This window comes from Eucyclogobius newberryi, unplaced genomic scaffold, assembly GCF_026437365.1.
Source record: "Eucyclogobius newberryi isolate DKJ021-1_F unplaced genomic scaffold, fEucNew1.0.hap1 SCAF_2, whole genome shotgun sequence".
NCBI lineage: Eukaryota > Metazoa > Chordata > Actinopteri > Gobiiformes > Gobiidae > Eucyclogobius > Eucyclogobius newberryi.
The window spans coordinates 31,325,255-31,351,603 of record NW_027315834.1 but is presented as its reverse complement, the minus strand read 5'-3'; the positions used below and the strand labels follow the sequence as shown (position 1 = coordinate 31,351,603).

The 26,349-nt window shown below is 41.8% G+C and overlaps 1 protein-coding gene across 5 annotated transcripts; it reads right to left on the bottom strand.

Annotated features, from left to right (window-relative positions):
• Window positions 1–6,548: 6,548 nt before the first annotated feature.
• Window positions 6,549–26,323, bottom strand: LOC140368127 (ubiquitin carboxyl-terminal hydrolase 15-like). 5 transcript variants are annotated; one of them, XM_072455020.1, is made up of 22 exons: window positions 26,168–26,322; window positions 25,364–25,491; window positions 24,940–25,070; window positions 23,421–23,547; window positions 22,767–22,912; window positions 20,665–20,726; window positions 19,088–19,177; window positions 16,028–16,175; window positions 15,460–15,633; window positions 15,226–15,384; window positions 14,921–15,145; window positions 14,763–14,846; window positions 14,578–14,672; window positions 13,842–14,030; window positions 13,540–13,670; window positions 12,833–13,114; window positions 12,598–12,668; window positions 11,832–11,947; window positions 11,594–11,743; window positions 9,900–10,003; window positions 9,484–9,572; window positions 6,549–9,089 (listed from the first exon to the last, which is right to left on the bottom strand). In XM_072455020.1, the coding sequence occupies exons 1-22, from the start codon at window positions 26,254–26,256 to the stop codon at window positions 8,634–8,636; spliced, it is 3,246 nt and encodes a 1,081-aa protein (XP_072311121.1). In that variant the 5' UTR covers window positions 26,257–26,322; the 3' UTR covers window positions 6,549–8,633. The 5 variants fall into 5 exon arrangements, with proteins under 5 accessions (XP_072311121.1, XP_072311122.1, XP_072311123.1 ...); XM_072455021.1 differs by lacking the exon at window positions 19,088–19,177; XM_072455022.1 differs by lacking the exons at window positions 24,940–25,070; window positions 25,364–25,491; window positions 26,168–26,322 and adding an exon at window positions 24,386–24,532.
• Window positions 26,324–26,349: the final 26 nt, after the last annotated feature.

Below are 26,349 nucleotides of genomic sequence, written 5' to 3'. Positions count from 1 at the left end.
GTTCAAATTTTGCCAGAGCAGAATTTTTAAATAATATAGACTTTTTAAATGACATTTTTTTACCACCTTCACCGCGTGCGTATGTGCTTTTTACCTCGTCTTTGCGGCTGGTCCTGTTGCAGAAGTGGTTTCTTCCAACACTCATGTCCAACATATTCAACCGGTCAGGATAATTGGCCCTTTGACGCCAATTTATTCTGAATGAAGTGCTATCTCGCTTGAAGACGCCACTCAGATCGCCAACGTTAGCACGAGGCGTATCTATTTCATTAGTGGATTTAACACTAGCTATTCAGTTACGGAAACGTCCTGCAATGTCATAAAGCGTGTGTCGTTAATACGGAACATATTGGGTCGGTTATGATTTATTTAAACTATTTGTTGTGGTAATATAAATGCCAGTGTCCTTCCTCCGAGCCACAACAGGAAGAGGCGTGGATAGTAGGCGGGGCCGATCTGATATTTGTAACTTTGTGAAGGGGCAATCAGACACAATGTTTAAAGCTGTTATTTGCTTAGCTGTTTTTGCATGTGTCCCAAACCTGAAGTACTCGTGGGGAAGAGGAACATGTTGATTTGACGTATAGTACTTTTCAAGTGGGTGCATGCATCTGTTATTATAGGCCCGACCAAAGCGGGCTCACATTAATGTCTGTTTTTTATACAGACCATTGCTGTAGTAATGTTATTTCTTTGTGAACGTGTAGGGGCAGTGCATATATTTATTGATTTATTTATTAGCCTGGCCAGACATCTTGACCTCAGAATCCCTCCTCTTGTTACTCACGTTTGTGTAAATTATGCTTTTGTTAATTATGCTTTGGATTTTGTGGCGTTTATTTGAGTTAATGTCTTCGCAATGGAAAACAATAATCAGACAAATCTCCAAAAACGGTGCTAAACAGAAGGAAACGCAAATAAACTCTTGCGTTGTTTATTTGCGTTGCAGTGTTTGTGAAGCATGGGATTGAGTTATCAATAAGCCTGTGTACCGTATTTACTGGACTGTAAGTCGCACCTTTTTTCATAGTTTTGGCCGGGGTGCGACTTATACTTGTATTTATACTTATTTACTTCTACTCCGGAGCGACTTATATGTGATATTATTTGTTATTATCACACACCGCATTTCATACTCCACTGCAACTTATATATGTTTTTTTCTTCTCTGTTATGCATTTTTTAGCTGGTGCGACTTATACTCCAGTGCGACATATAGTCCAGAAAATACGGTATATGTATCAGTTTGACACATAAAGCCATAATAACTAATAATAATGAATAGAAAGAATAAATCAAATATTGTTGGGCTTTTGCTGCGATCTCCCTACAGCTGCAATATACCTCTTGTGTGTGTATCTAAACTACAAAGGGGGTAATCCACATGTCTGCAGTGATTCTGGTGAAGTATAGAGGTTCGACTGGCCAGGCTAATGTTTTATTTATTACTATATTGTTATAGTAGACGATTCAGCGATGTAGCGATTGAACGACACGGAGTAAAACACTGGGTACTGGACGCGAAATGGGTAAACGGCGCGTTGCCAAGTCCGTACATGGACTTTTGAAGTAGCGCTCGCTTATTACGGAGTTCACAGACATGCCTAAAGAGATGACGACGGATACAGTAGTTTGTGCGGGATCTTGAGAAGTTGTTGGAAAGTCGGTCGCAAACGTGCCACTGGGCCACGCGGGCTTCGATCATTTCCGCTTTCGAGTTGAAGGACTTGACATTCCTCAAAGCAGCAGTACTTGACATTATTACATTCATACGGTGCATTTTCCTTCATGAACATTCCATTATGATTAAGTCTAGTGTCCAATGCTTTTCAAGGTGTGCTGTTTATGAACGTTATTGTCTATTGATTGGTCAGAAACACGTGGGATTTTATTTCATATTTTGTGATTTAAACATGGCTCTTTTTTCCTCGTTGTCTTAAGGCGCAGTAACCAGGGCAGCAGAGAGGATGTCCTGGAAAGTGAATGTTTTGAACTGCGTCTGTTGCGAAAAAAGATATGTTTCTTTAGGGGCCATTTTCACAACAGTGTCCAATCTATAGCACTGAACTGGACCTGTGTCTAGTAGTAGTAGTAGTAGTAGTAGTAGTAGTAGTAGTAGTAGTAGTAGTAGTAGTAGTAGTAGTAGTAGTAGTAGTAGTAGTAGTAGTAGTAGTTTAGGGATCCTCTCTCAGGACAAATGTGCGGACTGAATATGTCTCTACAAATGTCTTGGTACAGCGGGAGAAAAACGATCAGTAAAATCAGCAAAACTGCGCGATACAGACATTTAAGAATCAAACTTTAATAAGGCTGCACAATATTTTGTAATTATATTTTTAAAAATGCAGTTTAAATTGGCTCTGTTATAAAACTGCAGGGCTTCCATTACATTATTTAGGTAATGGAATTATTATTATTATTATTATTTAGGTCATGGAATGTCCTCTGTGATAGAAAGAGACACCATACAGCTCTTCAAACGTGTATCGAATTGTATTGGATGATTGTATTGGCTAAGCAGCTCTTACAGTAGTTCAATCTTCTCTCGAATGTGTTTAAATGTGAATGTTGATTTTAGATTTTTTTTTAATACAAAAACGTAAAATCTAGGCACGGCAAGTTTGTTTTTAGAGCATGCAACAGGAAAAACATTGCCTTAAAATCTATTGGCAATCGCATTGTTGTCAGATAGAAAAGTGCAGTTAGATTACATTCCTAACTCATTCAGGCCTAACCTTTTCATGTCAGTTCATGAGAATAAATAAGGAATTAACAGTTCTCCTCACACCTAGATTGTCTCTGCCGCGTTCCTCTGCCTAAAAGCCTTCTCGTGGACACCGGCTTGACGAAATAGTCGCGTAACTGACCACTGTCCAGTTCGTGTCCCGCCGCGAGCACAATGTGAGTGATGAGACCGATGAACACAATAATTAACGATCAAGCGCTCTTGTGAAACTGGCCGTCTTTTGAATGTGACTCATAACTCTCTCATAAGTCTTTCTTTCTCCTATTCATGAATGTCGAAATACTACGATCATTTCTCTCACGCTCGTGTGCCACGGTCACTGCTGCTCGTAGACTCAGGTTCAGCTCTCATTTTGTATCTCTCGGAAGGACGAGTAGAAGGTGCCGGGGTCTGTACTATAGAAATGCAAGTTACTGTTTACTTATAGTCCATCCCTTTTTAAACTTGACTGTAATGTATTGTTTTCTATCGTAACATACTGAAATCCCCCAAAAGGACCGTCGTGCTACCCTCCACCTCTCCTTTGTTTGTGAAGTGAACTTGTGTTTTTTTTCTTTTGTAAGGACTGATATTTTTTTATTTTTCTGTGTGCAAACATGTTTACCCTTCGCTTTTTTTTTCTAGAAATAAATAAATGATGGTCAAGGCTTTGTGTGCGTCATTAAAAACATAGAAAGCACTTTACTTGGAGATCTCAAGTGTAGGTCGATAGTTCCCAGGTCGTTTCTGCGATCGCTGAGCAGACTGAATCCATGTGAAAGAAAGAAACGGAAGAATAGAAGTAGGAATAATCAATAAACTCGTGTTGCTCCCCCCCCCCCCCCCTGTGGAGCAGCTATGCGACATGTAAAGGGATTTGTTAAATGCTAAAGATTTAAACCAATCTAATGACAGCTAAAGCAGGGTGAGAGCTGCAGTGATTACACATGACATGGTTTCCTGTCCTGTAATCACATAAAGACAGGAAATGCACAAGACACAATTATAGATTTAAATTCACTAATTCATCTGGTGTTGGGAAAAAAAGAGCCAGATTTCTATTTCTCAGCAGAAGTCAGTTGAAATGTAGAGTGCTTTTAGGAAGTGCTGTATCATTTCCCTGATAGATGATGGTACAATGTGTTCAGGAGTCATGAGACAACTTTAAGCACTCAAGTGAACGTTATTCTTCATAGGGATTGTTTCTTTTAAGAGTGTGAAATATGGTTTATCACACAATCTCCACATGTTGCAGTCCCAGTTTTAGAGGAAAGATCAAAACAAATCAGAAATATGCATACACTACTGCAAAAATGTTCATTTGGACTTAGTTAGACTTTTTCAAACCAGTGCAACGTTTAGCCATAATAGATTTGATATTTAGAGGAAAATATGCATAAACTGCCTTATACTGCAGTTATAGATTGCTATACTTATAAAAAAATAAAACCATTGTTTTACTTTTAGTCTGTAAAACGTAAAAAAGTAGTCTCAACTAAATGTTTTCAGTACCTTGTGTTTCTTGTTGTATTTTTTTCTTTTTTCAAGAAAGGGGCAAATATTGAATCAGATTTTATCCTTCCCTTTGCTCCTTTCTTATTGTGACGGTAATGTATATTAACGTAAAACAACACACAATTAATAAATAAATACCTCCGGATCACATTTGACCTACATAGGCAACAAAAGACAACGGGACACAACTTTTTACGCACACTGCACGTTTATTGCACGAAGATTCCGGACGTGACACTCTGGACCGGACCTCTCCACGTGCACTGCCCACGCGCCACGGTGACACCCCCCCCTCTTGACACGCGCGCGCGGGGCGGGCGTGCGGGGCTCCTCCTGTGCGTCGTCGTGAGTGAGCGGCGCGGGCAAGGCAGTAGATTGCGCAGTCATCTCCACTGGGGGGTAATATGACGACCCGATCAACAGCACAAACTACTACCTCAGCCCGCGCGCGGCTCTGCGTCTACGCTCTGGGTCCCGTGAAGTGCGCGCCCGCGAGCTCTTCTGGGGACGCGGCTCTCTCTCTCCTTTGAAGTGAGCGCGCGGCGGCGGCCAAAAACGTGGCCGCCGCCGCCCCCGCCGCGCGAGACGAGACCCCACCCAAAAAGCTCGTGAAAGAGGAAGAAAACACCGCGTGGGAGCTTTACCTACGGCGCGTTGATCCTGGCGCGAGCCCGTCTCCTCAAATGACCCCCAGACACAATGTTTTTTTGACAGCCAAGACTTTGTAGGAATCGAATGCGGGGCGACGTTGAAAAAAGTACAACTCGACACATCCAAACAAGAATTAAAACATGCACACTGTGGGAAAATAAGCCTTAAGGTGACATTGGCGAGGTTCACACACGTCCAGAACATGCACTTTGATGACATTCGAGCTCCATTTGCGAGTCAAACAACGCAATCACACGGTAAATAACACATAATTCTGACACATGGAACGTGGAACAAAAACGCGCGCGCGGGGGCTACAGACCCCACGCGCCCCTCGTGCACGTTCACCTTGCAGCTCAACTGCAGCGGACTATTTTATCATCTATTGTTCTGGCCCCGCTCCACACCGACCGGTTCAAAACTTCTGCCCTTCCGCGCACGAGTGGCCATCCGCGCGAGCCTGGAAAACCGAGCCCAAAAACATAATATCCAGCGCGTGGGACACGGACGCGCGAAAGAGCGTCCACCGGTCCCACGGTGAGCGCGAGCGCGGGCACGGCCGCCGGAGGTGAGCGGAATGAGCGCGAGTGGCGGAGGAGCGCGTGGATAAAACTCGCGGGGAACGTCAGGAAAGGGGGCGGGGCGGGGCGGGGCACTAGAGATGGGGGATAAAATGAAGATGCGCCACACTGAGGCTGGAAAAGCGAAAAGAAAATGTGCGGAAGACGTGCGCCATCAGGTGGTCACTTTATAAACTGACGCGTTTCGGCTTTTACAGTAACTCATATGCTCGTGATTTATCGTATATTTATTGTGTAAGCAGTATCAGCAATGGCATGTTATCGATACATTTCCTTACATTACGGGATGCAACGTGGGTGGAACAGTTTTGGAAGACAGGTTCAGGAAACAAGCCAAACGTGCTTCTGAAATGCACAAATATGGCTTGACATGGGGAAGTCGGACTGTGCGGTGGATTGTGTTAATATAATAGATCCGTGGTGGTTAAATCCAAGCGGACTTGACTGGATCTCCCAGCCTGGGGTCTGCGAGTGGGAGTGAGCCGCTGTCTCGTGCAGGCTCTCTCTGCACGCCTCCTTCCATTGGTCATGAGGGGGGCGCTCAGGGGCCCTCCCAGCTGTGCACAGACTGGGAACCCTCAAACTCACCGGGAACACCGTGTTCCAGCCGCACGCGCTGTTGCTGCTGCTGTTGCTTCCATTTCCTTCACGGTTTGACATTGATGTCACGGGAAAGTCCGCGACAGGTTTAAAACAGCGGCACCTACAGACCTTTGCAGCTTTACAGCATCTGTGGAGCCAACAAGGCGGCTTTGCCTGACCAGTCCCTCCTGCATCTGAACAGAATGTAGGAGGGACTGGCTGCTCAGGAACAAGGCGGCGTATGTGGGTCAAGCCCCTTTTACTGTGTCTAGTGCCTTTGCAGAGGGAAACCATGTAGGCCCAGCTGTAGTTTAAATTACCATTCTTACGCAGAGACAGGCCAATGTCCAACACGAAGTTGAAAGGATCAAGAATCAAACATCACTAACATAATTCACTTAAATTATTTATTGTAAAATAAAAAAAAAAATCTGATAAACTGTTGCTCAAAAAGTAGATATAATGTACTTCTAGCAACAAGAATTGACACACAGTGACAGTGCCAACAAAGCATTGCACAACTTTATTGAAGATTGTGTAGAAATACACATGCACATCTCAAATGTAAACCCAAGTGAACTCAAGTGCAGCCAAACCTGGCAACCCCACTATGTCATGTCATGCACAAGGATGTCCAGAGATTTTTTAATGATTTTTTTTTTTTTTACAAAAATGTCCAAAAACAACATCCTTTTGTTAAAAATATTACCTCCCTGACAAGAGCACAGGCAATGTATGTGTGCGCGGCCTTGAGCCACACGTCCCTCAACATTTCAGGTGTTGTCTAAGGTTTAAATATGCCAATAATAAATGCTTACATATAAATAAATAAACTTTATCAAATGTGCACTCACAGAGTGAACTCTTATGTACAATATTGTATAGGCCTATAGTAGTAGTCACATGTCCCTCAGGATGAGTCGCCTGAAAGCCAAGGCAACAGTGACAGAACACACACATCTCACTACGGCATGGTACACTTGGAATATCCTGAGGAAACAGGACAAAAACACAGCAGGAGAAACACGAGGCCACACTCCTCCATGGACAAACAGTCTCACACTGATGAAGGAGAGTCCTGCCGCTGTCAAAGTATTTCAAATGTACCATGATCCTAAAGCTCTAGGTCTTTTGACCCCGCTCACCAACCCCACGCCAAAACCTCCTCAAAGCTCAGAACCATTGTACATTTACCCCATTCAGCAGTACCTAATCATGACTACAGCTAAGATCAAAGGCAAGAGCACGTTCCCACCACATTCAAAGACAACAGCGAGAGCCATTCAAGAACTCAAAGGCATGAACCGCAGACGGTGGTTTACGGGTCAGTGTTTCATTGATACATTCCGGCCCTCTTGTGGATAAAAAAAAAAGAAGCAACACGCAAGTCATACAAACTCTGTGGACATTCCTACACTGTGTTTGGTGAAAACGGGCCATGCAGGAATGACGGCCTGACAGTGGTGTGCAAAAATGTGTTTTTTAAATTATTATTATTATCTTTTTAAAAGGTGACAGGTCTGAGATTAAGATTTAAGGCTGAGGTGATACAAATATGAGACCATCCAAGCCCAATTTGTCATCTGCGTTCCTAATCTTCAACAATGCCTCTAAAGATGGGGAGCAGAGCCACAGTAAAACTTTTGAACAGCACTGCAGCCAGGAGGAAGGGAGTTCCCAGATTCTTAGAACATAGACATACTGTATGAATACTTCTGTTGCCAAAGGCTAGTTAAGACTATGAACTCTGTAAGAACTTCAAACCCTTCATGATAACGAGTGCAAAAAGAACATGGATGTTTGGCATTCAGTAACATAGGAAGTTACCCAATGCCAAAAAAAAAACCAACAATGAACTGAACTGGACTGTACTAAATTGGTCTTGGGGCCACATTTGCCCCCGGGCCATAGTTTGGACACCCCCCTGGCATTAAATAAAAAGCAAAAATTAGGTCTTAACTTATTGCAGCACATTAAAATGATAAGCAACAGCAGTGCAGTGTTTGGCTCTTTGTCATATAAATTTAGCGCAGTCATTGTTGGCTTCTTAAAAAGGCATATCCTAAGCTTCTGCTGTGCGAGTGTGAATGAGGAACTCAGTCGAGGTCTATTAATTGCAGTTTCACTGGCAAAGACATAAAACATGGATTGTTGCTGATTGTTCAAGTTCAAAATATCTTAAGCACACCATAAAAACCCATCAGGATTCAGTGTTTAAAATATATACATGTACATATTTTAAATAAAAATAAAATGATATAGCAATTCATTGCTCTCAAAACTAGTAGTAATAATAATCCCTGGTGGTGTTCAGTGACTGTTCAGAGCAAGCGAAACCTAAACAAATGGACGTGGCTTTACACTCTCATTTCACACACAGTGATCCAACCACAGAAGAGGGCCCTGGTTCGTTAATGTCATTTACCCCGACCAATCAGCATTCATCCTACAGAGGCTCTGCCACCACAGCAGCCAATCACGGGCCGCGGCGTGGGACCCCATGGCGCCTGCTGCTGCCATGCTGTGTCCATATGGCTTTAGACAGAAAGAGCAGTCTCTCTTCCCATGTATGAAGTCACTCAGTTGATTTTCATGTTGACATCTCGATTGGGCGTCTCCTCCTCTTCGTCCTCCTCCTCCTCCTCATCTTCATCATCTGCCTGCTGGTCATTGTCATTGCTGCTATTGCGGTTCTCATTCAAGTCCTCTTCGTCACTTTGGGCCTCTGCAGCGGTGGACGGCGCCTCCTGAGGAGCACATGAGGAGACGTTCTTCTGCTCTGGTCCATCTCCACGGTCTCCACGGTCTCCACTGTCTCCACTGTCTCCACTGTCTCCACTGTCTCCATTGTCTCCATTGTCTCCATTGTCTCCATTGTCTCCATTGTCTCCATTGTCTCCATTGTCTCCATTGTTAGCATCTTCTTCTCCTTCTCCTCCCTCCTCTTCCTCTTCTTCCTCTCGATCCAGAGAAAAGTACCCTGTGCCTTTTACGGTGTCCTGGCGCTGGTAGAACAAGACATAGCCTGCTTTGGACTGCAAACACAAAACAGAATCGGTATTAAATGTTTGCCAGTTATGACTACAAAGCATCTCGGGTGCAATAGGGCCCTAAAGATTTTTTCTCAGCACTCCCTTATTGAAAAAACTTAATGAGACTAAATTGGTTCTTTCTCCTTTGAAATATTAAATACTTTGTGCCAATTACTGAACATCTTGACTGCTGCACTGCACTCATGAAAACAAAATGCCCACAAATGCAGTCTGAGTATAACGGTTGGGAAAGTAGCAGCACAGCAGGGGGTCTTTGAATATTCACTTTCTGGCGATGTCATTATGATTCTCAAACGGCTGCGAGTGTGCAAATAAAGCCAAAAGCCTTTGAAGCATAAACACAGGGATGGACGGGGTTATTTAAATAAGGACTCACCACGATCTGATCTTCACTGGCGGGCGATACGCTGCTGTCATCGAAGTTGTACCACTTTCCATCATCTTTATTCTTGGCATATGCCGTATCTTAAGACATGATTTCAAGTTATTAGAAGGTCATACAGTAAAGATTTTTGCCTTCTGACAATTATTATTGGTTATAATCCAGTTGATATATTTTTATGAGAGGTACAAGGTAATACAATGTGTAACACCCTGTAATATGGCATTACATGTTATAACACAATGCATTACACAGTATTTTAGTACTACAGCGAATGAGAACATAGTGCTACCAATAAACATTCAGTTAAAAACATATTAAAGACAATTTCAAATGTACCTGTATTATTAATTACCAAGTATTATTAAGTAATAAATCAAGTGTTAAGTATTATTGTAGTAAAGACTCACAGTGGCCTCCGCCCATCCCCCCGTAGTGGTTCGACACAGCAATGAGGTTGTAGATACAAGGCCCAGAATTGGGGTTTATGAGGAATTCAGACATGTCCAAATCGCTGCAAACACATAAAAACAACAAGTTGAAAAATAAAGTCAAATATTCATGATCAAGAGAATTTGTATAATATGTATATAAAATATTTGTAACTGAATGGCTACACAAGCCAAACACACAAGACAAATACAGGGACCACCCGGTGCAATTACATCCTTCACCAATTACAACAGGCCTTTGCATTACACAGGGGGGTATTTCATCCTGAAACTCTTGAGCTGAATCTAGCTCCATCTGAAGCTTCAAGTTGCTCCATGAAAAAAATAAGCCTGGGTTTGTCCAAGGCTAAATCAAGTCTGAGGTTTAAGCTGCACTTTACTCTATGATTCTGGAGAGGCCAGATCAATATAGCATTGAAATCACTAACAATGAGCTCAAAAGGAGCATCATGTTTTTATGATCTGATAAATCAAGAGAGGAGCCAGAGTTTCATTTGTAACCCGGAAGTTTTCAGTTTATTCTGATCAGAGGAGCGGGAGGACCGGGGGCAGAGCTACAACGCTTGCGGCGTATTCAGTGCAGAGAATGAAGTTGCCTGACACTTCCCGATGCGCAGTAGCCAAAGTCTGCACCTCCTGCGCATGAAAGTGCACGTAGCAAGACTTGGTCAATCAAATCTGTGCATTTTGTGGATGTGCAGTTCCATAGGGGAGTGAGAGACACATGGGATAGAGAGGAGGAGGAGGGAGAGACAGACGTGAGGAAGGAGGATACAGCCTGTTCATCGTCAGGGTCCAGCTCCAAACCAGCCTCCGTCTGTGCTGCTCCACAGCTTTAGCCCTCAGTCAGCCGCAGCTTAAATATAGGCCAGTTTGATTAGTATTTTAAACACATTAACTGATAAGGCATGATATTAACTAAAACGATTGAGACAAATGTAAAATAGTCCTGACCTGACAGTGTTTGTACTTGAGTGCTTGTTACTACGGCAACACACAGCCAACTCTGGTTAGCCACGTTGGTGGAAATGAGGATTTGTTTAGCCTGGTTTAGGTTTAATCTTGTTTCATGGAATATCCCCATAAAATGAATGCAAGTCAGTGAATCTACCGTATTTTCCTTTTTTCATAGTTTTGGCCGGGATGCGACTTATACTTAAATTTATATTTACACTCCGGAGCGACTTATGTGATATTATTTGTTATTTTCACACTTGCAACCTTATTTCATACTCCAGTGCAACTTATATATGTTTTTTTCTTCTCTATTATGCATTTTTTGGCTGGTGCGACTTATACTCCGGTGCAACTTATAGTCTGGAAAATACGGTATGTCATCTTACAGCATGTGGCTTGTTACAACAGGTACAGAATATGTGTTGTAACTTAGTAAACACACATTTCTGAATAAAGTTAGGGCCATAAAGATAAAAAGATGAAATGACTAACTACAAAACAAACTTGGCAGTGGACAGACAATGAGCCTCACTTTAAATTGAACTGTAGAGAAAATCTGGGAATCATCAAATGTACAAAAACGCTGAGCAAGAGCAATTATAAGACTGTGTGGACTGAGGAAACTGCAGCCAAACCAACAGAGCTAAAACCTACTGAACTGTCATTTTCCCCCCCACGGTGCAGAGTGGCCATACCTAAGTGGGAAGTCGACCAGAGAGTCCAGTTTGTCCCTCATATAACGACTGTAAGAAAAGCGCTTCAGATGAACCACCAGCACAGGAGGCAGAGACCACAGATCGAGCTTCTTTGTGGCCTGCTGGTGCTCTTTACAGCTCGGACAGTACCTGCAACACCAACGACATATTCTGAGTGTAAGTCTGTTGTCCAAAATGTACAGCTCACACAGGTTTACAGGAGGACAATGATCGTCACCATGGGTCGTCTGCTCCCAGTTTCTCTTTCGTGGTGAACAGCTCGATGCAGTCCTTTAGTTTAAAGAAAGCCTTTTTCTGTGGCTTGTACTCCATGCTTTCATGCTTGTCGAAGTCCTGCAGAGAGACACAAACGAACACAGGGTCAGATGGGAAACGGACTAATCGCAACTCATTAATTATAGAAAAAAAAAAATTGTCTATACGCAGACTCCAAATCCATGAGTTGAGAGACGAGCGAAGACTCAAACAGAGCAGTAACGGTAATAAATCTCACTCATGGGACATTTTGCAATCAAAATAACTAATCAATTAAAAAAATAAGTGTTAGTTGCAGCCGTATAAAAGATAATAGTACAAAATGAACAGCTGCATGTTAAGAAATTTCATTCATAAAGGCACATTTGCAATCATGTCAATTTAGAAGTTCCTTAAATATGTTTCTCAAAAGGGTTTTAGGCCCAGGCAATTCCCAAAATAAAGTACTTTTAAATGCAGTTTCTCAAATGTTTCCTGTTTAAATGCTTTTATAAGTCTGTGCTGCAAGTTTCCCACTTTGCCCCAGGTTACCCTTGAAAAAATATGAATAATAATAATTTTAATATGTTTTTACCTGGTTAAATAAAAAAATAAATAGAAAATAAAAAATGAATTAATAAATAAATAAATATACTAATAACTGAGCTAACAAAATAACATAATTTGGTCGAGAAAGTTACAAACATATTTAAACAACGACACAACGACACAATAAAGCAGGCGTTTACCTCGACAACCGTCTCATCAAAGTACTTATTTTTCATCTCCGGTTCCCAATCCAAGGAAAGGTAAGATCGATCTGCGATGACAATGACAGGATTTTAAATGTCGGTATTGGCATTTTTGCATTGTTATTAATTACGCGAGTCATTTTCTCACACCTCACTGTTAGCGTTACCTTACACATGTATACTGCACGTTTTTTCCATCAACAGAATCAGAAACGGTCACATGCCGACTCACCGCTGAGCCGCAGGTGGCCCTCGTCGAAGCGGATCTGCCGGGTGTCGTCCTGTATGAGAGTGAAGTCCGTTTTGCCCATGTTATTGAACTGGAATGTGAAAAGCCTCTTTCGGTTGGGCCCAGCGCTCTGTTGGCCCTTCGTGGAGTTCTGTGGGCCGACAACCCCGTTCTCCAAGTCGTTGTCTCCGGCCACCGAGTCCTCCGATTGGCTGTTGTCGTTTTCCGACGGCAGCTCCTGATCCTGGCTCGACTCGTCATCCTGATCGTCTGTCTCCATCTCGCCTGCGATAAAGGATGATGCATTGTGATATGAACAGAGTCAGCAAATGTCTAGATGAATGGACATAATAAGAACGCTTTGTAGCCACAGCTGCCCCTCCGCCCACCAACACCAGCTGCCCACTCACACAGCACATTCCGTTTAGAGGAACTTGACTGAATAATGTAATGTAAAATGCTAACGACAGAATGAATTATGGCTTTATTCCATCCAGTTAAAAGCCTTTACATTACCTGAACTTTTATGCAAGGTATTCATTTGAGTGTATTCAAACAGCAGTCAGCAAAAACCTAACTTTCAGCAATAACAATTTTGGATTCTACTGACAACTGGACGCCCCTAATTGGCTATAATAAATGTCCGTGTTTGCAGTTTGTTAGTACTTTTAAATAATAGACTAATTCAGATGGTGTCTTCATGCACATACTTGGCGAGCCCTCTTCTAACACTCCATTAGTTGCGTTCCCGTTGACGGTGTGTTGTTTTGTCGTTTGCGTTTCCTCGCCGTCTTCCTCCACCTCCACCTCCACCTCCTCCGCCGAAGATCGCACAAACCGACTGCGAAAAACAAAAACAACTTACTTTTAGAGGACACATTAACGTCTCGCTAATAAGCTCTGCGATTGCTTCCAGAGAGCTTGCCAAAAATATGCTGGACTACACCCAGACGTCGCCGTAAAAAGTGAAACAATTTGGGCAATTGACAAAACCAAAAAAACAAGTTCCTACCAGAGGCGCTGGAGAAGCATGTTGTACAGCTTGTCTTCGCTGAGCGTTCTCGGGACGGCGAGGAGGAACGGCTGTCCGAACAAGGGCGTGCTGGTGTGGTTGTAGCCCGACTGCTTGTACTTCTCCCTCAAGTGGACTGGGATCACCACGTGGTCCGTGTCTTCCACCCGGTTCACTGCGATTTCAAAGCTAAAAGCACAACGGTCAGTCATTCAAGCGCTGTTATTTAAGCGTCTTAGGTCATTACAACATTCATTTTATATTTGGATGAGAGAAGTTAAGGGGAATTTCTTTTTTGATTTGTTATTTGCTCACTGCCGTATTTTCCGGACTATAAATTGCACCTCTTTTCATAGTTTTGGCCGGGGTGCGACTTATACTTATATTTATACTCCGGAGCGACTTATGTGATATTATTTGTTATTTTCACACTTGCAACCGCATTTCATACTCCAATTTAACTTGTATACGTTTTTTTCTTCTCTATCATGCATTTTTTGGCTGGTGTGACTTATACTCCAGTGCGACTTATAGTCCGGAAAATACGGCCGTTGATCAGTGCAGTCAAATTCATTCAATCAAAATCGCATGAAAAACCATAATTTAAAATGATTAACAGGCGCTTTAAATACATGGGGTTTTGTCACATTCAACTCCATTCCAGATCTCTCTTCTCTGGGTTATGACTGGGATGAAAAGTAAAAATCTTCACACACTAGTGGACTGGAGCACTTACACATAGATGTCATCTCGCTCCATGATACTGCTAAGGTTTTCGTTTGTGGCGAAGATGCGGTGAAAGCGATGGTTGTAGATATCCGTTACAATCATCTGTAGCGCGGTAGAAGATTTAAATTAAAGCTTCACACAAATAAAATGCATTGTACAATGTCATAATCGGTTGCAAGTTAAGTAGAATACCTTCTCAGCAGGCACGTCAGACAGAGTTGAAAGCGAGGTACAAAGGTCAGAGATGTATCCCACTTTTGGCACGGTCAGCTTATACTGAAAAATAAAGTTAACATCAATAAAACAATTCGACGCGTGGATGTATTTTCATGTATGGACGAGCGTGTTACCTGTGTGGGTTTAACCAGAGGGTCCAGTCTGACCAGATAGACCTCTAATGTGCGCTCCTTTTTCATAGGCAGTGGCAAAGTCAAGTAGCAGAAAGGGTCAAAGGTGACGGAGACCTTCGAACAAACCGGACACACCAAAGTGGATTTGAAAAGACCATGAAAAATGTCCACTATGATGGAGTTGTTTCTTTTGAAATGGTTCTCCCAAGCCTCCTCTGCAACAACCTGCAGCAGCGAGAAAAACGTCAACCCCACGAAAAAGAAATTGCAATAAAGAGAAAACATCGATTTGGTTCTGTTTTTACCTTGTCGGCTCTGCCATTGGCATCTTTGAGTTGTATGTAGGGCTTCTTCCTGATTCGGTTTAGGTCTTCGTGAAGGCCGTCGAGTAAAAAGGCCAGCAGCTCGTGAGAGTCCTGCTGTTGGTAGCCGGAAAACTGTGGGGCAAAGCGTCCTACTTGTGTCTGGAGAGAAAGTAACAAAGATGAAGTTTTATACACAGAGTCTCAAATGAATACTAAGGGAAATCTGAAAAGTACCTTGAAAGGCCTTGGTGTGACATAACTGTATTTGCCCGACCACAGCTGTTTGATCATCTCAGCATATGAGCGCGCAATCTCTCCCTTCATTCCCAGTGGATTGTCCTCGTTCAATTCCTCCACAAACTTATCTCTGAGGAAGTACTCGGTCAGGGGCTGGATGTTGCTTAAACACTTAAGTTCAGAGCAGAAACAATGAATCTTAGATTGATCAAATTCATCAATAAAAATGATTTAAGTAACTTGTAGGGATGGGCACCGGTATCATCTTAACCTCCATTTTAAGTTATCCATGTGCTTAATCAACCAATGACTGAACACAAAAGTTGATTTCAGAAAATCAAACAATGAATCAGTCTGCGATTTGGGGATTTACAAAAACGTAATGGAGTGAAATTCATTTGAATTAACAGTCCATTGGATAAATACGCTCAAGCATTATACTAAAAGTATTGATAAGAGTACCATGAGATTCCGTATGGATAACCAGTATATATAAGAGTGGTAGTATTGATAAATCCTTAATGAGACCCATCCATACAAACTGTACGTGAGAATAAACATTTACCTGCACAGCAGAGTTCATGAAGCAGGTGTTTCCCAGGTTGGAGAGTCCACAGAGGCCTGAGCGCTCACTTTGTCTGGTCTGGTCTGAGTAGTCATAACTGTTGCTGTACGGATGGTAGGACGGTAGGCTATAGCTCGAGTTCTTCACACTAGAAAGAAGGCAGGTTCAAAACAAGAGTTACATTGCCACTTTGACAACATAATCTGAAAAGTATCTAAATTTGACAAGAAGCATGGATAGTGCATTAGCACTAGCATTTGTCTAACAAACATGTTGTCCCATAGTAGAGCTCGGCAGCAGACCTCTGGGAGTGTTGTACAGTACTGCTGCTGCTTTTGGCTGGCTTCCATTGGTCGATAGAAACCGCTGTGATGGCAGTGGAGGCAGCCGGCTCACAGCTGAGCACACGGTCCACTCTCCTGTTATCCAGCTCCACTGCCTCCGGCCTCAGGCACCACCAGCAGCACAGGAGCATGGCATCTCAGCCCCGCCCCGGCCGCTGCCCAAACCATGTCCTCATAAATCACCTCCAACAGCCCCAAAACCACGTGGACAGGATCCAAAGCATGTTCAAACTGTAGTTCAAATGTTGGTAAAGTAAGTCCAGGTGGAGCTCTGCTGTTGCATCAAGTCAACAGTCGTCCCGTAGCAGGTGAAGACATGTTTCGGCCTCAAGCTGACTTTCCAGCACAGCGCTAACCAAATACTGACCAAATGCTGACTTAACCAAACTACCTCTTCTTCTGCACCTTGACTTAACTCCAGAGTTCCCCTCTATCTGCTCCCCTGTTCCTTTCAAACATTAGTCTCGTCCTCACTCTTCGCTGCATCTCTGTGTCCTGTCCCGTCCTCTGGTCCTCCTCCTTATGGCCTGCCTGCTGCTCTCTGCTGCTCTACGGCTACAAGCGGATATTTATAGCAGCATCAGCAGCAGTAAGGATGCTCAAGACTACGCTACAAAAGCTAGAGGTGCACCGAAAGTGAGAGGGAGGAGAGTGTCGAGGGGGGGAGGGAATGGACAGTACAAGGGGGCTGACGGAAGAGAAATGAGGTGGGGACGGAGGGAGCAGCTGATTCACTGCACACAGCTGATCCTGCAGTATCCACAGGCCTTACTCACACATCTACTTTCATATTCATCTGCCACAAATACCTACACATAACACAAATGCCTCTCCCATCTTTTTCTCATGTTTCTCATTAGCCTGCCCCATCACAGCCTCTTGTTATTTTGCCTTTTTATGTTCACCTTCTGTATGACGGCTTTTAACGGGCTTAAATAAATAATGGTGACCTTGATATTGCACGGCTTTCATCCGAGGGGTTCCATACGAGCAGAGGCAGCAGCAGATCAGATATTCTGAAGGTCAGTGCTGAACGTGTGCATCGCAATGAGCTTTGTAGGAGGAGTGTGGGAGAAACAGAGGGAAACAGCTCTGCCCTGCCTGACTAAAAGAGGATGTAGTTGTACCCGACAACACTTATGGCAGTTATACACCCGGGAGGCTCCCTGCACCGAGCCAAAACCGCAAAATCAAAAAGACAAGTGTTATGTAATGCAAAGATGCTTGGAAAGGCAGGCCATGCATAATTCAGGGGAAACGGTGGCAGTGACACTACAGAATCAAGGACAAGAGGATATCCATCTAACCAAGTGTCTCTGTCCACTTATCATTAGAATGCAAAACTGTGAAATGGCAATGTGCACCACAGAATGCAGCTCAAAGATTACTGATGAAGGAGAAATGGGTTGTGGCTCTATCAATATTGATTTTTCTTGTGGCGATTATTTGTGCGTTCCGGCAGTGCTCTCTAATGCTACAGCTAAAACACACACACACAGCAGCATGCAGTAAATCACACCCATTATGAGGAGGCAGGGTCAGTAACGGAGACCACAGCAAAGCTCCACCCTCCATCTCTAGCATCCTGCACAGAGCAGTCAGTGCCTCCAAGTGTCACTCAAAAATAATGATCAATTTAAAATTTAGATGGACTGAATAATGATTTTTACATAATTACTATGCTTCCTTTCTTAATATAAATTAATTCTATACTTTCTCTTTTGAGACATTATTAATATCGATTGAAGTCGTGAAAAGGTGTCACAATAGTCCTCTTTTGTCAGTTGAATGTCATAGAGAAGACACAAGGAGGTAAACACCCTGTTTGTGGAGAGCTCTGCTGTCACTCCCTCCATTTAACCCCGCCCCTCTGTGCCACCAGCTCTTACAGCTGAAACGGCACAATCAGGACATAGTTTCACACTGTACAACAGCCAGAGATAAACAGAAAATAAGATACAATTAATGTTTCTTATCTACACCATTATGATCTTCAGTGTAATATAGTCACTGGTGACAAGGGTGGAAGAATAAACTATTCCATCAGAGTCTGCTAGTTTCCTGGCTACAGATTCGAGTTCCCGAACTAAATCCAAGGTTTTAGGCCCAAAATTCTTGGAAATATGTCGGTGTAATCCCTCATTCGTCCAGGCGTGTTCCATAGTAGAAAAAGCTTTAGTTGTAGTCATCTGGACTCAGTTTGAAAAAATAGACATTTCGACTCTCATCCAAGAGTCATTGTCAATGACAACTTTGACAATGACTCTTGGATGAGAGTCGAAATGTCTATTTTTTCAAACTGAGTCCAGATGACTACAACTGAAGCTTTTTCTACTATATTCCATCAGAGGAACAGTTTGGACTAAATATAATGTCACTGCCCAGTATTGGCACTAAAATGCTTTTCTGCTCGTCAATGGAAAAGTGAATTGCCTAAATGTTTATGTGAGTTAAATCTACAAGGAACTGTAGATGAGCCTTTTGAACTCTAAATTAAACAAGAACAGCAGAAACGGCAAAACAAGTAATATTTCACGTAAAATGAATCCTTTAAATTCATTAATACTTTCAATTTCATTTTGACCTGGTGTTCTAAGTGCGTATGGATTCCAATGTAAACCTGAGAGTCCACAATCCAGTTAACGTGGGCGTTTAACCTCTGACTGTTGCCACAAAGCCCAGCCCGTTTACATATCAAACTACAACTATGCCTTACTTCCTGCTGTTGAAGCTGCTGTTATGATTGTTTGTGAGAGATGAAGGAGAGATCTTTGGCAAAGCAGAGAGATTGGAAGCACCAGATGACCTTAAAAAAGATAAAAGAATAGATTATGAGTTAGCGTTGAGGAGCTCATCCAGAAGAAAAGGGTGTGCAAAAGCCATTTAAATCAAGAGATGAAACACGTGAGATATGTCAGCAACAAAAGGTAAAGCTAAATGTGTGAAACTGCTATCTTGGGAAAGGAGCATATGATCAGGTGGTTTGGTGACAGAGCCATGTAGTGGTGCAGTTTCGAGGAATAAATAAAAAGGAGGCTTTGTAACTGCTGCGACAAATATATACATGTATTTTGTTAAACATGCTTTATAATAAGAATCAAGTGAAAACATCGAAGACAACATTCTGATTCAGGCGGTCTCCCCCTCAGACATTTGGCACCTAAGAAAACCAATAACATTATTATTTTTTTATCACTCAGATAACTTCTAACCCATTGTAACACACGGCCCCTAAACCCATATCGCTCCAATTTCCTGAATACAATTTCCTGATATATAGTGTCAAAAGCTTAGATCCACACAGACGGCCATTGAATGCATTTTTTTAATCTAATTATATTTTAAACAAGATGTTTCGACTATCACCCAAAAGTCCTTCTCAATCTGTGAATCTAGTCTGAGAACTCGGATATTTATCCTACTTTGGGCTGCATAAGCAGGAGGGGAGATGGTTTGAAAGAGAAGTTAAAAAAAGAGAATTGCTCTTTAACCTGAAACTGAGGTTTATGGTTCGATTTACTGGTAATGTACAAAAGCCTTTTGAAGCCATGAGGCATCATCAGCCCTGGTCATTCTGATGCATTCTGATGATCAGGTACTCAGTGATGAGGGAGGTAACAATATGATGTATACAGTCCATTACAGGGATGTTAGGGTAACAAGGATGATTAGTTTCAGGGAAAACTTAAAACAGTGCGAACAAATACATAAACGGGACAAACTGTCATCAGGAGGTTTCACCCGACATCTGAGTTCTTAGACTAGATTTGCAGATTGAGAATGACTTTTGGATGCAAGACAAAACAGTGTCCAGATGACTAAAACTGAATCTCTCACTATATAGTTATCATCATATACAGTGACCACAGAAAGATGGTCACTGATATCCCGGAGTAAGATTCCACTTATAGATTTGTATGTCATTTGTCAGAATATTATCTCTACGAGTTGGGATGGGGATATGTCCACGTTTGTTATTTCTATTGCATATTTCGATTATTGTTGTCTATGAAGTTATTTACAGTAAGTGACATCTCATCCACAACTCAGAAGTTAATATTTTTGCTGACATAGAAGACTACACCTCTTCCATGGTCATTTGTTCGGTCTGCATGGACAAACCCATAACCATACAGCTCAAAATGCTGTATGGTTATGGGTCAATTCTTCCTGAACAGACCTTTTTTGTTTTAGGTCAAGCTATAAGTCCAGATGAGGAACTATATGAGATACAACGTGGCAAGAAATAACATAGGAATGGAATAAATGGCCATAGATGCAGCTTCGACTCACTTTGGTGCTGTCGAGCCTCGAGGCCATGTCCCATCCTCTTTCTTCTGCTCTATGACAAGAACCTGTGACAAAAATACAACTGTAGTTCAGGATTTGTGCATCACCAAATACATTTCACAATAGCTCGTGCTGGATTTTACAAGATTCATGTTGCTTAAAGATGTTCATTAATTGTTAGAGGGTTATTGCATGGCAGAGGCTGAAGAAATGTGCTGAAAGTGGCATGTTTGTGTTTGAACAGAGAACTGCATGTTCCCTCCAGATCAGATAGATCTCAACAGAATATATATTTCCCTTGAAATGATTTAGCAATTAAGCAAAACAGCTGAAATAATATCATCTACATCCAACCAATTTCTCTAATTGCTGTTCGTCGACCAGAAAGTTTACATAGTGACACGTAAAGCCAAACAAAGCAATAAAATGTGCTCTAGAAGTAAAAAGGTACAATCCATGAGTAAATGTTCCACTCAGAGAAACACCTGTGTGTAAACTGGGAGCACTAAAGAGTCAATGGCAATAAACTCGATTATAAAAATTGCCTTTCATTTAAAATTAGATTTTAACATACGGTACATTGTGTTTTGGATATATTTAAAACCAAACTTGTTTGCATGAGCCCACATAAGAACAGACTTCAGATCAGCATCTTTAAAAGCAGTCACGCTAGGGCTGGGCCATATCATTCCTTTCCCCGTGATACCAGTTTTGAGTGATGATAGAAAAGGAAATATTGCGACATTGGGCTAAAACGTGCATGCGCAGTTCTGTTGTTTTCACAGAGAGCCAAACATTGTGGTGGCAGCTGAGGAAAGGGAGAAAGCAGATTGATACTGACGAACAAGAATTATTTATTATTCTTTTACGCTTTGGTGGAAAGGTATTACAGCAAAACCCCAGGTCACGGGAGAGAGACTGCAGGCTTCTCCAACAAGTCAACTAAAAGGAGAGGGGCCTCATCATCGCGGCACACGCTTGACATAGATGTAAACCGGGTTGGACTGTGAGGATTGTCTTTTATTTTAGCTCCAGATCAAACCAAAGAGGAACGATACAATAATATAATTAATTCGTTAACACAAATGTTTGAATTCATATTGCGATAAAGATGTTTGGCCACATCGACGCTGCCCTAATTCAAGGTGCTGGACAGTGCAGTGGATGAAGGAGGCAGATATATGATGACGTCGTGCGCGTGCATGTAGCTTTAGCGTGATCTCAGACAGTCATTGGTGAAGATTGAAAACGGCCAAGGTCCTCGACTAGGATTGTAAAAAGATCAGATACTAATCGACACTAAAACTAGTTACTCATTAACAAGGATACGTCACATACAATTACATTTTTCCTGAGCAGTTTTAGAATGATCGAGCTTTATCCGAACTATTATAAGACCTCATGGTGACAAATAATATACCGTACTATTATTTTGGGTTGTAATTGAAATGTCTATTGTGTAAAAACATTATCGTACATCAATGATTCTTGATGATTGAAACGCAGAATATGCACAGTTGAAATTGTCTGAATAGATCTTTATCTGTAAGGAATTGTTCAATTGTTACATGCCATTTTTTTCTAGGAATTTTAATGAAGCACTGACAGCTGGCTAATAAGTCTATAGTGGCATGTTTCTTGATTGGGATTACTTTAGCGGTTGTCTATGAAGGTTAAATGTAATTTAATCTGCACTTGCATTGAAAATGTGGCATTGCAACTGGCTGGTTTCTCCATCATGTATTGTGGCTTGTAAAACCTGATGTAAATTTCATCCCTCTCCATTGAGTATACTGTGAAATTAATATCAAAACATTGTATCAATTTTGACCACAGCTCTAGAAAGAAATTTCAATCATAGAAGATTCACAAGCCTTATGTTCCCCAACAGCTGAATATCAAAACATATTCCAAATAATTACTAAATAAAAGCCTAAAATGGTGCCCTCTATTGGTCAAAATGTTAACAAAGGCTCTTTTTGGACAAATAAAACTGAAGTTCTTCTTTACAGATGACAGAACCAATGTGTGTTTGAGCTTTTACCCTCTCTCATTCCCACATAAATGTGTCCACATGTCTCATTTAAAAAGGTGACTGTGCTGACCTGTCCTTGGTAAAGCCCTGCGTCCTGGATGGTGCTGTCCGGTTTGTTGAGAGGCTCAAAGGTGTTGCTCATGTACCTGTTCCAGAGCCTCGTCTCCTTCTCATCAGGGATGGTGAACAGCTTTCTCATCTCTTTCTCAATCATATCTACAGCAAGGTACAGCAAGAAAAAAACATGTAGTCAATCACATTTATTTCATTATACACATTACAGAGATAAAGAAAATGGTCAAGGTTGGGTTATTTAAAAAGGTAGACTATGTAAGGGGTCTAGACGCTATTGCTTTACCTGGAATGTTCCACAGTAGAACATTAAATATATTCATCTGGCATTTGTTCAATTATAGATGTAATGCTCAGAAATACCTTGAAAAATGCCTCTGGCCTATGACTCAATCACTATGGCGATAGATCGATTTAATGCCTTATGGTTTCGACATTCTAACATCTCTATGGAGACAAGCAGGTGACCAGAAAAATAACATAGTTCCCCTTTAATTTGACATAAATATTGAAGTAAATATTGTATCACCAAAACAAAGCAATACCAGCATATGTTTAAAAAAAGACATCATCATAAATAATGTGAGTACATTCACATTCACCAGCATTAAGTGTTAATAAAGCATATACAAAGTCTTATATAAAATCTTACCTATTGTGTCAGCTTTACTGAAGCGTCTGGTGATCACATTGTCCATGTTACTGTCTTCACACAGTTTAAGCTCAGTCAAGTACACTTCCACCTTACAGTGCTTCACGAACATACCCTGTTCCACCACCTTTAGAAGAATAGGAAGAATATCCATGTAAAAACTTCAATCAAACCCAAAGCAGAAACAAGTACCAAATCAACGCAGACCAAATATCGCTCAACTGAATCAAGCACCTATCAACTACACAACAAAACCACAAACATTTCATTTGAACAGGATTGCTGACTACGTAACAAACTGGTTTTCCATCATTATGACACTGTAATACAAATCACATGACTAATTGTAAGTCACTAGTGAATGAATGCCCAGTAAAACTACTGTTGTGTTAGTTTCGGTTTCAAGCAGATAAAGTGAAGTATGCAGTCTTGATGCACTGTTTGCCATTTGACGTCCTGATAGGAGCCGAGTCAGAGTGAGACGCCTAATTTAGCAGCACTTCGCACAGACAGCTGAGGGGTCCCAGCCTATTTATTACACTGCTGCGACTTAAGTACACAGCACTCACACAACTACACCAACTTCACAAATGTTACTGGGAAATGAACACACATAGCTCTTCTCCCCTCTTCAGACCTCCCCACCGCAGCCAAAACCTACTTCTATGAGGGCCCATCCTACCACCGTGAACACACAAAATAGGTAAAACCAATTTACAAAAACAACTAACTGTCCCGGTTCTGCCACATGTTATCACGTTCCACTCAGAAGATTTCACACTGCCATCTCTCATAGTGACTTCAGCCGGCATTCCTCCACCTCAAAAAACAAGGGCACGCTGAACACTCCACCGACAGTCACAGAAGAGGACAAGCTGACAGCTACAATCCACTACGTAAGTTGTGTTCCACTACATTTTAAGATGAACAAGCAAAGAATAAAAGAAGGAAAACAAATATTGAACCTCCTGCATGTTGTGTCTTGCAGATTGCTCCATGTAGCTTTTCAGTCATCTAGAACGTTGCCTGAAAATAGAAACCCTGCAGCTACCCGATACGTACCACGACATACATGGCAAAAAGGGAGGGATCAACCAAACCGGGGCAAAGGGACAAGTGAGAGTATGACAGAGAGAGGGGGAAGAAGACTCCTACCAAGCAGCCATGATGCCATGACTAATGGAAATATGTTATATTGCTTATATGCTTGCTACAGTATTCAAAAACATCTTAAGAAGAAACATTTTCTAAAGAGTTACAATGTGTATATGTGTGTGATTAATATATTTCATTATAATATAATTATATATATATATATATACACACACACATACACAAACAATTAAATATATTATTTATATTATAAAAAATATTATACAATAATAATTATATATTTATATATATATATATATATATAAATATATATATATAAAATATATACAATCATACATAATTTATTCCATTAAGACAAAAGATCATTAGTGTAAATATATAGTATTTTAAGCATTTACTTGCATACCTTTCGTTCTATTGGCTTCTGACCATCCATCAGCCCATACCAGCTGATGAGTTTATTCCAGCCCTCAGTTGGGACCAGGATGTAGTCAAGCTCATCGATGAGGTGCTCTTTGATGGCCAGCACGTCCCCATCTAGAGGTGGGACGGAGTGATAAGAAATCGGTAAACCATAATCCATATGGTTAGACTAGCCATGGCCTTCACTGTCTCAATAACAAAGGCTAAATGGTAAGCTGGAGAGTTTTCTATGAGCTGCAAAAGGCTCATCTATACAATTGGAAGACAATGTTGTTTTTGTGTACTTTCCTTTAAACTTCCAACACTTCTAGAATAACATTGTTCTGGTGTAGACGTAAAAACAATCCTCTTGTCAGTAAATGTATACCTCATGCTTAAGCTATATAGTTAAATACTGTATGGCTTACCTCTGAGAAGGCCAGAGTTGTCCACTGGCCCTGGGTAGACGTTCTGGTCACCCATCTGGTACTTGTCCCAACTATCGAATCCCACATATTTCTTCCACTGTTTGAACCAGTGACTATCGACCAAATACCTACAGCAATATTGACAGAATCAGCGCTGATCAAAGTGTACGACAATTGAATTAGGTGCGATTTAGATATGTCACTTACTACTTGCCGTTACGTGACCAAACAACAATGCATAGATCAACTATACATATATAAAGTAACGCCTCATCTCATTAACAGAATGTCACACGTATGCTACCTCCGGATGGCAATGGAAATGTCCGGAAGGCTTCTACAGAAGTAGTCTAAAGGCAGAGCTGCTGCTTGTGGAGCCAGCTGGCTGTGATTTTGACAGGTGCGTGTTTGCAGACGCCGCCCTGAACCCGCTGGCAACCCACTTAAATGTTCGATGTGCTAACCAATTAGCCAGCTAGCCTTCTAAACGAAACCAACTACTCTGCGATTCAACCACTGCCACAGCATAAACCTGACATGGAACAATATGTTAGAAATACATTTTCCACAGCACAAACATGTGGCGATTACGCGGCCACGTTTGAAAACATATAAATGGATCAACTGAACAAAATGCCAGCTTCTAAACTCGTGAAGCTGACTAGGCTGTGTTAGCATTTAGGAAGCTGGCTGTCAACACGGCCCGTGGCTGAGACTTTATTTTATTTCAAAGCGATGACAACTTCATACGAGACGATCAGTGAACAGATAGCTTGATTGTGGAAGTGTCTGATCAAGTCTTACCACGTGTCCCCTTTCCTTAGCTGTGTTTTTAAGAGTCCCGTGATCTCTCCTCTCTGTGTATCCAGATCAGCCGCTCCTCCTTCCGCCATCTTTACTCAGACATCTCTCACATTGCATGCTGGGAAAGTCAGGGGCGTCACAACGTCATTACGCTGACGTTTCAGCCAATCAGCAATGTCCGG

Bases quoted from the DNA above. Each gene is read 5' to 3' on its own strand.
- LOC140368127 (XM_072455020.1), bottom strand. From the start codon at position 26,256: ATGGCGGAAGGAGGAGCGGCTGATCTGGATACACAGAGAGGAGAGATC. The intron at 15,385-15,459 runs GTACTTTTCAGA...CTTTCTCTCCAG, and splicing joins TCACACCAAGGCCTTTCAAG to ACACAAGTAGGACGCTTTGC. The intron at 11,948-12,597 runs GTAAACGCCTGC...GTCTCTCTGCAG, and splicing joins TTGATGAGACGGTTGTCGAG to GACTTCGACAAGCATGAAAG.